Source organism: Triticum urartu, chromosome 5A (genome assembly GCF_056163025.1).
Source record: "Triticum urartu cultivar PI428250 chromosome 5A, HENAU_Tu73, whole genome shotgun sequence".
NCBI lineage: Eukaryota > Viridiplantae > Streptophyta > Magnoliopsida > Poales > Poaceae > Triticum > Triticum urartu.
Window position 1 is genome coordinate 650128357 of NC_141877.1, and position 12765 is coordinate 650141121.

General features: G+C 45.6%; 2 protein-coding genes across 2 annotated transcripts; one reads left to right on the forward strand and one right to left on the reverse strand.

Moving 5' to 3' along the window:
* Window positions 1-1110: 1110 nt before the first annotated feature.
* On the reverse strand, window positions 1111-2317 carry LOC125507064 (uncharacterized). The gene is made up of 3 exons (XM_048671755.2): window positions 1790-2317; window positions 1531-1703; window positions 1111-1162 (listed from the first exon to the last, which is right to left on the reverse strand). Exons 1-3 carry the CDS (start codon window positions 2315-2317, stop codon window positions 1111-1113), a joined length of 753 nt encoding a protein of 250 aa, XP_048527712.2.
* A 3243-nt stretch (window positions 2318-5560) lies between these two features.
* Window positions 5561-8212, forward strand: LOC125511389 (large ribosomal subunit protein uL14). Its single transcript, XM_048676742.2, has 3 exons — window positions 5561-5688; window positions 5785-6069; window positions 7897-8212. The coding sequence occupies exons 1-3, from the start codon at window positions 5676-5678 to the stop codon at window positions 8019-8021; spliced, it is 423 nt and encodes a 140-aa protein (XP_048532699.1). The 5' UTR covers window positions 5561-5675; the 3' UTR covers window positions 8022-8212.
* The last annotated feature ends 4553 nt before the right edge of the window (window positions 8213-12765 follow it).

Below are 12765 nucleotides of genomic sequence, written 5' to 3' on the forward strand. Positions count from 1 at the left end.
CTCCATTCTAAATATGCCCTCAATTTTCAATTTGAGATAAAGTGCTTAAGTTGTTTGCATAGAATATGAATTTGTCACTCTTATTTCTAGAGGAGAACATGTGATCAGCTCGACACTTTTTCTTTTTGAGCAAACCAAGATGGAGACTTTATATTCTTGTTTTGCAGGATAGAAGGAGAGATCCCATTTACCACGTAGGTCGCTGCATAGTGTCATGCAACATACCCTCCTTCCACGCTCCCGCTTTGTACATTAGGGGCGTGTTTGGTTGTCGTTGTCAACAGTTCCTGCATCGCATGCACTTCTCAACCCAGCCTGGTTGAGCAAAAACAAGCCCTAATACGCCATATGCAACTTGATTGGTTGCCTGCATCCCTAGTCCCTGCATTAGGTAATATGCAAGTGCACTTTGTTTGGTTGGCTGCATTGGCCCTAGCGGCACATGAACACGACTTGGTTGAATACGGCGTACATGTTGTGCTTACCTTGTACCCTAGTTGGTGAGCTTACCCACAATGATCACACCTAGCACACCAACGCCACAACACAACAATGGTGACGAACTGGGCGAAGATGATGAAGTTCTTCAGCTTCAGGCCGAACTGACGATCCACCTTAGCAGCTTCCACTTTGACAGCTCCAACCTTGGCACTGTCGACACTGCTGCCCCCGTGCTTTCGCACCCAGACGGAGTAAGCTTGTTCTGCTGCCTGCTTAGTCTTGAACCCTCTATAGTTGTTGTTGCTATATGATGCCACTTGTGCATTGGCTTCTTCCCATGAACTATAAACCCTTGGAACCTCACCAATGAACACAACATACCACTTGCCCTAGCAATGCACAAGAGCAAGAGTTGAAGCAACAAATCAATGGAGCACACAAGTATCAAGCAAAGTAGCACACAAACAACAATGGAGCAGAAGAGAAGAAGTAAAGCATGCATGATCATACGGCATAGCAAGTTCTTCCTAGCACTACCTTGGTGTTAACCTACCACCACATCCAAAAGAGGGTGTCGTCCTACCACCGCAAGTTCACCGTCACCGTGAGGGGTTAGTATATATCACCTCACCAAAATATACAGACCATCAAATAATTTTTGAGCCCTAGCTACACAAAATGTACATCGTCATCGTCGTCGCCACCACCATCGCCGTTGGGGATCATGCACGCTCACAGGCAGCACTACTCTAGTAGTAGTGCTTGCCCAGCCAGCTCCTGAGCCACAACACCATGTGAGCGTCGGCCATGGCAACGGACCCAACACCCTGGGCCTTGTTGTCAAGAAGGTGGCTGACAGCTGCCATGAGAGCCTCGTCGCTGAAGCCACCCTAGGTCATGACAGCGCCATACAGGTCAGGGTGGACGTCGAGGGGCTTGCACTCCCTGATGGCTGTTGCCACCTCCTTCATCGCCTCAGTCATGCTGCAGAAGACATTGATCTCCTCCTCCATCAGGCCTCCTCTCTTCCTCTTCCTATCAACGGGGTCAAATGGCTTGTCGAAGGGCTTCGCAGCGGGCTTGTCAAGGCCATCAAGGATCTCGACGTCCGGGGTCCCAGGGAAGTCGGGCATGGGAGAACCAAGAGGCTCCCCCGAGCCCATGGCATGCTTCCCAGTTGCCAGCCTGAAGGAGAAGATGTGTTGCATCTGGTTGTAGTTCTGGATGGGTGTGTTGAGGAACTCAGCGTCCCTTGGGTGGTCCTAAGAATGAAACACAAGTATTGTTAGTTGCGATTAGGAGTAGGCAATGGTGGACAATATGAAAAGAAAGAGGGTTGTGAGCTAACCGCGACATGGCCGGCGTAGTGCTCTACCTCCAGAACTATGGAGCAAGTGTTCTCATCCCATGAGGCGCCGCTAAGGTCTCTCAGCTTGGACACTTGGATCCATCGACTTCTCCACTTCCTCAGGTGGTTGTACACCCGGGTGGCAGACACCTCTTGCCCACAGAACTCGAACACCTGCTTCGCAACGGTGTTCAAGTGCACCTCCTTGAAGCCCTTGTCAGTCCTAACTCCACTAGAGATGAGCTCACACATCTTGTTCAGCACGAACGTGGACATGAACAGCTGCCACTTCGTGTTGTTCGACCTACTATCCTTCTTTGCCTTTGCTGCTGCTAGCTTGAGTGCAGCGGCAGCAGCAGCAGTAGTTGGCTCAACGAGCACTACTGGCACATAGAGGGAATCAGACTCGAACACCTCTGAATCAGGTGTCATCTGGGCCATAGGCTGCGACTCCTCGACAAACAATGGAGCAAACTGGCTGTCGGACACGACAAGGGCCTGACTAAGATCTTGCGTCTGCGTGGTCATGTCCTACAATCGTAGCACGCATTGACAGTGAGCATAGCACACAACATACCGGACAATCCATGAAAGCAGGAGCATACATGTACATGGTTCATCACTATCATAGCAAGCACATGCTTCATCACTATCATACTAAGCATACATGTACATGTACATGGTTCATCACTATCATAGCAAGCACATGACCACCAATAGCTAATAATCACAAATCTAAGCATGATTCAACACAAGCACAAGGTTCAACTTCAAACTCTACTACTAATCTAGCCTACCACATGCTTGAACATCTAGCCCTACCACAAATTGTAACCGCAGCATAGCAACCAACCATATCAGCTCACAGATCAGACCACTAATCAACCATGCATCTAGATCAAACCCTAGATGCAGCTCAGATCTAGCTAGAAGGAACAGAGAGAAAGGGGGATTGAACTCACAGAGGCCATGGCTGCAGCTTGAGGACGAGGGGGGACGGTGGTGGAAGATGAACGCCGGCCGGTGAAGGAGCTCCGACGCCGTGGTCAGCCGACCGATGAAGATGTGCCGCTTACCTGCTCGTCGGTGCCGATGCTGAAGGAAATATGCCCTAGAGGCAATAATAAAGTTATTATTTATTTCCTTATATCATGATAAAAGTTTATTATTCATGCTAGAATTGTATTAACCGGAAACATAATACATGTGTGAATACATAGACAAACAGAGTGTCACTAGTATGCCTCTACTTGACTAGCTCGTTAATCAAAGATGGTTATGTTTCCTAACCATGGACAAAAAGTTGTCATTTGATTAAAAGGGATCACATCATTAGTTGAATGATCTGATTGACATGACCCATTCCATTAGCTTAGCACCCGATCGTTTAGTATGTTGCTATTGCTTTCTTCATGACTTATACATGTTCCTATGACTATGAGATTATGTAACTCCCGTGTGCCGGAGGAACACTTTGTGTGCTACCAAACGTCACAACGTAAATGGGTGATTATAAAGGTGCTCTACAGGTGTCTCCAAAGGTACATGTTGGGTTGACGTATTTCGAGATTAGGATTTGTCACTCCGATCGTCGGAAAGGTATCTCTGGGCCCTCTCGGTAATGCACATCACTTAAGCCTTGCAAGCAATGCAACTAATGAGTTAGTTGCGAGATGATGTATTATGGAACGAGTAAAGAGACTTGCCGGTAACGAGATTGAACTAGGTATTGGATACCGACGATCGAATCTCGGGCAAGTAACATACCGATGACAAAGGGAACAACGTATGTTGTTATGCGGTCTGACCGATAAAGATCTTCGTAGAATATGTAGGAGCCAATATGGGCATCCAGGTCCCGCTATTGGTTATTGACCGGAGACATGTCTCGGTCATGTCTACATTGTTCTCGAACCCGTAGGGTCCGCACGCTTAAGGTTTCGATGACAGTTATATTATGAGTTTATACGTTTTGATGTACCGAAGGTTGTTCGGAGTCCCGGATGTGATCACGGACATGACGAGGAGTCTCGAAATGGTCGAGACATAAAGATTGATATATTGGAAGCCTATGTTTGGATATCGGAAGTGTTCCGGGTGAAATCGGGATTTTACCGGAGTACCGGGAGGTTACCGGAACCCCCCGGGAGCTATATGGGCCTTAGTGGGCCTTAGTGGAAAAGAGAAGAGGCAGCCTGAGATGGGCCGCGCGCCCCTCCCCTCCCTTGGTCCGAATAGGACAAGGAGAGGGGACCGGCCCCCCTTTCTCTTTTTCCCCCTCCGCGAATCCTATTCCAACTAGGATTGGGGGGGGGGAATCCTACTCCCGGAGGGAGTAGGACTCCTCCTAGCGCGCCACCTCTAGGCCGGCCGCACCCCCCCTTGAGCCTTTATATACGGAGGCAGGGGCACCCCAGAGGAACAAAAGTTGATCCACGTGATCATATTCTTAGCCGTGTGCGGCGCCCCCTGCCACCATAGTCCTCGATAATATTGTAGCGGTGCTTAGGCGAAGCCCTGCGACAGTAGTACATCAAGATCGTCACCACGCCGTCGTGCTGACGGAACTCTTCCCCGACACTTTGCTGGATCGGAGTCCGGGGATCGTCATCGAGCTGAACGTGTGCTAAAACTCGGAGGTGCCGTAGTTTCGGTGCTTGATCGGTCGGCCCGTGGAGACGTACGACTACATCAACCAAATGCTTCCGTTGTCGATCTACAAGGGTACGTAGATCACACTCTCCCCTCTCGTTGCTATGTATCACCATGATCTTGCGTGTGCGTAGGAAATTTTTTGAAATTACTACATTTCCCAACAGATGCGCGTCGGCGGGAAAGCACGAACGGAGGAAGAATAGTGGCGGGAGTTGGGGCGGTGAGGGAGGGGCTAAATAGGGGGTGGAGCGGCGGGAGGTGAGCCGAAATCCTCCCGCCGATTTTTCAGCGACGCGGGCGAGCTCGCGCCATCTCCCCTGCTCGCCCGAGGGGAGAAGCGCGTCGCCCTCTCCTGCCTCGCCCTGGCCAGGCTCGCGAGCTACTGCCGATTCGTGCGTTGCCCCTGGGCCAGGCCTGGACGTGCTTTAAGCTTCGTGCAATGCGGGCGCACAGTGAATGCAGGAAACCAAACGGGCCAAATTCTTCCCGCCCGGGCCAGGCTGGGCCTCATGCGGACAACCAAACACGTCCTAGGCCAGCTCAACTATCTCCCCTTTCTAGTTTTGGGTAGTATCTCATTTTTCTTTCAGTTTCTTTATTTTTTTGTTTTTCTTTCTTTTTAGTTTTTTTTTCTATTTTTCATTTCCTTTAGGTTTTTATCTTAGAATTTATGAACTTTTTTTAAAATTTCGGAATATTTTTTGAATCAGTAAACATTTTTTGATTTTTTCACAACCATGAATAATTTTTGAATGCATGAACATTTCAAATCATTTAGAATTCACAAACAATCGGAAATCCCGAACATTTTTTTCAAAATCATGAAGAATTCATGAGCTCGCTTTCTAGCGCGCGGGTCACGGAATAGGGAGTCCCGGACACATGGCTTTCATCTCTTTTATTTAATCTTCATTTTGTAGGTGAATTTAATCTTCATTTATTTAAGCCCTCATCTCTCAAACGGGCCTTTGCCTGGCATCCCCGAGTTCACGGGCCGAAAACACCTGCTTCATTTTCCCACACCGGCCCACGAAAACCCACGCCCGCCGCCGCCGTTAAACTCCCGTGCCTGGCATGTCAGAAAAAGACCTTTTTACCCCTTCCTCACCCCGCGGCGCCCAAACCACCCGAGGGCAATTTCGTACCAAAAGCAGCCAAAACCCTAGCCCTCCGATCTATAACTAGCGAGCCAGGAGAAACCCTACCAGTCGGTCCAGCCGCAGCCGCCGCCATGTCGAAGCGAGGTGAACCCTCTTCCCCTCTCCGCCTCCCTCCCCGATCGATCCTTCATCTGCAATCTCGTCTCTGATGCTGTTCTTGTGCTGTTTGATCCGATCCAGGGAGGGGAGGCTCCGCGGGGAACAAGTTCCGGATGTCGCTGGGGCTGCCGGTGGCAGCGACGGTGAACTGCGCCGACAACACGGGCGCCAAGAACCTCTACATCATCTCCGTCAAGGGCATCAAGGGCCGCCTCAACCGCCTCCCGTCCGCCTGCGTCGGCGACATGGTCATGGCCACCGTCAAGAAGGGGAAGCCCGACCTCCGGAAGAAGGTCATGCCCGCCGTCATCATCCGCCAGCGCAAGCCCTGGCGCCGCAAGGACGGCGTCTTCATGTACTTCGAAGGTACCATCACATCTCCCTACTCGTACGACCCCCTCAGTCGATCACTGTGATGGCAATAAATGATGAATCTTGATTATAATTAGTAGTACTTAGTTCAGTCCATCTGTCTGAAATCTTTCATTGATGCCTGCTGTGTCACACCCAGTGTAGAATTCTGATATATGTGCCCCCCTCGGTAATTTCCAATGTTGTGTGGCTTGCTATTTGTTTGCAAAATTGCTCAGTTCCAGCCGATTGATGCTGTTTAGTTCTGAACGGCTGCTGTAGTTGTGCATTTTATTCTTGTAGATTGTTTGCCTGGCGTCAGACATTGGGTTTTTGATCTTTGTTGTGTGTGACGGGGGGACATCCGAGTCCTTTTGCCTGATAAGGAGCAAACTCTTTGTGTTTGTATATTCCTTGGCGAACGTCACAAATCAAGCCTTTGTATGTTGAGGTTCCCCTGGAATTGCTCCATGCAAAGGCGGTCTCATATTCCATTGCCCTTGATAGCGGCGTTGCTGCAGTTAAACTTTGGGACTTGCCATGAGACAATCAGTAACTTCTATTCATTCAATTCAATTTTCTCTTTCTTTAAGCACATGTGGTACATTTCTGTGTGCATGTTTACATGTGGTACATTTCTGTGTGCATGTTTTTGTGTGACGGAGGACATCCGAGTCCTTTTGCTATTTTGGAGCAAACAATCCATGTTTGCATATTCCTTAGCAAACATCATAAAGTAAGCCTTCTGTTGTTGAGGTTTCCCTCCAGGGATTTCTCCATTAGAAGGCAGTCTCATATTCCATCGCCCTTGATAGCAATGTTGCTGCATTTAAACTTTGGGAATTGCCATGAGACTAACATCTGTTCTTGCCCAAATATTATTTCAAATATGCTGCAATGTGTCTTTATTTATTTATGAAACTATTGTTATGTGATGGGAGGACATCCGAGTCCTCTTGCTTTTGTGGAGCAAACAGTCCATGTTTGTATAGTCCTTAGCAAACATCACAAAGTGATCCTTCTGTTGTTGAGGTTTCCCTCCAGGGATTTCTCCATTAGAAGGCAGTCTCATATTCCATTGCCCTTGATAGCAGTGTTGCTGCATTTAAACTTTGGGAATTGCCATGAGACTTACATCTGTTATTGCCCAAATTTTATATCAAATAATATCTTCTGTAAAATACTGCATCTTTATTTATTTATGAGAACTATTGTTATGTGATGCGAGGACATCCGAGTCCTCTTGCTTTTGTGGAGCAAACAATCCATGTTTGTATAGTCCTTGGCAAACATCATAAAGTGAGCCTTCTGTTGTTGAGGTTTCCCTCCAGGGATTTCTCCTTTAGAAGGCAGTCTCATATTCCATCGCCCTTGATAGCAGCGTTGTTGCTTTTAAACTTTGGGAATTGCCATGAGATGCACATCACTAAAACACATCCTTTTTTGGGTATCATATTTTATTTTTTCTGTGATGGAAGTCTTTTTATATGGAGCAAACTCCCCATGTTTGTATATTCCTAAGCAAACATCGTAGACTAACCTTTTTGATGTTGAGGTTTTCTCCTTCTGAAGGTTGTCTCATCTCCCATCACCCTTGGTAGCAGCGTTGCTGCATTGAAACTTTTGGACTTGCCATGAGACAAAAATCAGTTTCCTCTAAATGTTAGTTGTTTGTTTGTGTCTGATCCCTTTTTCTATCTTCGTGTTAGCCTGTATTTGCATATCCCTTTGGATGTAGACCTCTTTCCCTGATTTCATTGGCTAAATGCTCTTGACTATTTGATGTTCATTGAATATAAGTATCATTTTGAACTGAACAGTGGCTGTGAATATGTTTTGCAGACAATGCTGGAGTGATCGTGAATCCCAAGGGTGAGATGAAAGGATCTGCGATCACTGGACCCGTCGGAAAGGAGTGTGCTGACCTGTGGCCCAGGATCGCCAGCAACGCCAATGCCATCGTTTGAGAGCTTGTTTCAAGCTGTGAGACTGGTTATATAATGTCAGTGTGGGTTGTAACTGTTTTGCCTGGGAAATAGTGGAACTTTGCGTTGCTCTGTTTGTTTGGCATCCCAGTTCTTAGTGAACAGAAGCCTGCCTGTCTACTTAGTTTAACAACTGTAACTTCGTTGCCAGGGAAAATGGTATACCTTGCGTATCTCTGTTTTGGTTTGCAGAGTTTGTGGAGTATTTATACAGAAGCCTTGCATCCCATAACAATCTTTATGTGGGTTGTTTAGTGGTCTGTCCTCACATAACAATAGTCTGCCGTAGCATCGAAGAACACCGCTTCCATAGTAGCTAAATGTCGTTTACCACAAAACTAGTTTTAGAAAAAGTGGTATTTTTAGAATGCGTTCTTTTTGCACAGTATAAGAAAAAGAGATCTGGACCGGAAAATACGAAGGAGAACCTGGGTATCAAACGTGATCCATAAAGTTCCAAAAATACTAATTAAAAAAAGTTTAAAAAATAATAATTCAAAAAATTCAAAAAATTCCAAATCTTTTTTGGTATCAAACATGATCGGAGAATGACTTTGGTTGCACCTTGGTTGAACATTCGGCAAAAAACGCTATATAAGTACTATACATGCTATACATTTTTGCCCTGAAGTCAATATGAATCATTTCTTGTCCAATTTTTTTATACAAGTACAATACTTGATCATGTTTGATTTTGAAAAAGATTTGGAATTGTTGGAATTTTTTTAATTACTAATTTTTTTGACGCATATAGAATGCGCCAGAACCTGGAAGCACGGAACCCCTTTTATAAAAACCGAAAAACGATCGCTCTTGTCGGTCTCTCAACTCATCTTTCCGACTGTCAACCAGTGTGATTATACTTCATTTCTATGTAACATACGAATAAACAATTCAAGCTCAACACATAGGAAGGAAGGTATGCGCCTTTATACGCCTACTCTGTCGTTGATCTCGTCGATTTCTCTACACAGCGCTGCATGCATACATCAGCCGTGAGCACAAGCTGGTCAGATCGTGTAGCTTAGTTCGGTTCAGCTCGATATCAGGGTTATCCATTCAACCTTTTTTTACGGGAAGGCTTACTTTATTAATTAAATAATAGATACATTGTGTGCTAGCAATTTCACAAGACAATGCATCAATTCAAAGAGATGGATTGTTAACACGTCCCCAGCTAACCAGCTCATGAACTACAAAGTTCACTCTCTAATACAATGCTCAATAGTAACCCTCCCGAAATCTATTAGATTACTTCAACATTCATCAATGACCGGCGCTACCACCATAGAATAACCTCAATTGTGGTTCAGTGCATCCACCATCGTGGTATTGTCCGATCTCACCACTAAGTTATAGCATCCTGTATCCCTCAATCCTTCGAGCAAAGATGTCGCTTCTGCCGTAAACACATCAGCTACGTGTTCCAATCTCGCTGTGGATGCCGTTATGAAGGACCCCTGGTGATCGCGCATAACAGCTCCACATGATCCTGCATAGTCGCACTCTGTGAATGATGCGTCCACATTTAGAATTAGTTGCCCCGCGAGAAACGCCGGCCACTTGTTTATCTTGGGTGCGATTTTAACTTCGGTTCCACAAACATAGTTTAGTGCTAGGGCAACCACAACAGGTGATGTTTTTTCTGGTGTCAATATATCTTCCCCTCGCACAAACTGTCTTCTTTGCCACCATAAAAACCAGCATGATGTCGATATAAGTTCCGGTAATTCAACCATTCCAGAGTAGCATCGCTGATAAGAACCATCGCAGAGAATAAAATCTAGGACCGCTCAACCTGACCGATCAGTCATTGTAGCGAAAGTAATATCAGGTGCGATCCCCAGACCCTCCCATATTGCCTGTGATCTTGCACACTTGAACAGCATATGAGATAAGTCCTCTACCCCATCTGGACAAAATGGGCATTGGGAAATAGTCCCAACATGGCGATTCATCAGAGTACTCCGACATGAAATGGCGTTGTGCAAGCATCTCCAGATATTTTTTTTAACTTTTGCTGGTACTTTCAAATTCCAAAAATTCTTCCAAACTGGGCAGGGCGCCGTGGAATAGCGGGCCAAACCGCTTTCCTCGGTATCATAGTTCACTTCCCATTGCTTGCAATAGGCAGATTGCACTGAAAATATTCCGCTCTTCATGAGGTGCCATGCAACATAGTCCTCCGTCTCCACATGAAACAACGGAATTTGTAATATGTGCTCTGCATCAATATGCCAGAAGTTCTCCCGGATTAACATCTCATCCCATTCTCCTGTAGTTGGGTCAATTAACTCATTCACTTTAGTAAGTACTTGGTTCCCCCTTACTGTTAATATTTTCTTCGAAGCACTGTTTGGGATCCAGCAATCATCCCATATATTAATCTTGTCTCCATTGCCTACTCTCCAAATATAGCCCTTCTTAAAAGTTTGAATGCCAGACCAAATGCTTTGCCACACATAAGACGACCCCTTCTTCAATTGACAGTTCAAAAGGTCTCCTCTAGGGTAGTACCTTGCTCTTAGAACATGTGCACATAAGGAACCAAAGTTCTCAATTAGTCTCCAACACTATTTTGCCAACATTGCCAGATTAAAACTATGAATATCCCAGAATCCCATACCTCCTCTCTCCTTTGGAATACACATCTCCCACCAAGCAAACCAATGCATCCTTCGTTGGTTCTTCTCATCACCCCACCAAGATTGCGACATTGCATGAGTGACTCCCTTGCAAATTTTCTTTGGGAATTCAAATACACTCATCGCATAAGTTGGGATGTCTTGGGCCACCGCATTCATCAAAGCCTCTTTACCTCCATATGAGAGAGTTCTCTCTTTTCATCCATTCACCATTGCTTGAATTCTTTCTATAATGTGTTTAAAACAATCAACATGGTCCACCCCTATCATGGATGGTAGACCCAAATATTTTTCTGATATAGACTCAGTCATGATGTTCAGAGTTTGGCACAATTGTGCCTTCACCTCAACATTTGTGTTAGGACTGAAGAATATAGAGCATTTTGCTTCACTCACCAATTGGCCGGAGGCTGAACAATACTCATCTAATATTCCATGCATGTTTTTTGCATTTTGGGCATCTGCTCTCATGAGAATAAGAGAGTCGTTAACAAAAAGTAAATGAGAGATTTTTGGGGAATCTCTACACACCTACACACCATTCAAGTTACCAGCCTCCTCCTCATGGGTAATAAGAGCAGACAGTCCTTCAGCACATAAAAGAAACAAATATGGGGAGAGGGGATCCCCCTGTCTCAGACCTCTCGTTGGTGAAAACGGCAAGGTCTCATTTGAGTTGAAGCGGACCTTGTACTCAACCGATCTTACACAAGACATGACCATTTGAATCCATTGAGCATGAAATCCCAACTTAGTCAACATGGCCTCCAAAAATACCCACTCAACTTGGTCGTATGCTTTGTGCATATCTAGATTGATCGCACATGTTCCAAACTTCCCCTTCTTCCTTTTCTTCATTGTATGTAAACACTCATGTGCCACTATAACGTTATCAGTGATAATGCGCCCTGGAACAAACGCTCTCTGAGTCTCACTGATGATATCTGGAAGAAATACCTTCAGACGTGTCGCGAGCATTTTTGAGATCACCTTATATACCACCTTACATAAGCTGATAGGCCTGAATTGGGTGATTTTCTCTGGGTTGTCCACTTTGGGTATCAAAACAATAGTAGTGGAGTTCCAACCTTTCGGGATAGTATCTGTATTGACAGCCGCTAGAACCTCCTTCGTTAGATCTCCTCCGAGCAAGTGCCAAAACTTTTTATAGAAGATAGCATGTAATCCGTCTGGTCCCGGTGCTTTCAAATCACCTATACTGAAAAGGGCCTTCCTAACCACCTCTTCTGTGTACGGTGCCATAAGAGAGTCGTTCATATAATCCATAACAAACCTTTTAACTTTATTAATTACATTCATCGCTGGTACATCAACTTCTGCAGAAAAAAAGATGCTGAAAGTACTCACTAATCAAGGTATGCATAGCTTCATTGTCCTCTCTCCATACGCCAGAATCATCAAGCAAGCGCTTGATGTAATTTCTTTTCTTTCTAGCCGACAACATGTGACAATTGGAGAAAAATGAGAAGAAAAAAACGATTTGGCAAACGCCTCAATGGTTTTGCCAAAGCCACAAAAACTGTGGTTTTTAGACACTGAAGTATTCAACGTCCACGTGTTGGAATACCGAGGTTTTGTAATACTACTGTTTTAGATAAACTGTGCTGCCAAACTAGGCCTAGATGTAGCATAAGGACGCTGTCGGTGTCAAAACCGGCGGATCTCGGGTAGGGGGTCCCGAACTGTGCGTCTAGGATCGATGGTAACAGGAGATGGGGGACACAATGTTTACCCAGGTTCGGGACCTCTCTATGGAGGTAATACCTTACTTCCTGCTTGATTGATCTTGATGAATATGAGTATTACAAGAGTTGATCTACCACGAGATCGTAATGGCTAACCCCTAAAGTCTAGCCTGTCTGACTATGATTATGAGGATATCTGTCTACGGACCTGGCCCTCCGGTTTATATAAACACCGGGGGGATCTAGGGTTACATAAGGTCGGTTACGGAGAAAGGAATCTTCATATTTGGTCGCCAAGCTTGCCTTCCATGCCAGGAAGAGTCCCATTCGGACACGGGTAGAGTCTTCGGTCTTCGTATCTTCACGGCCCATCAG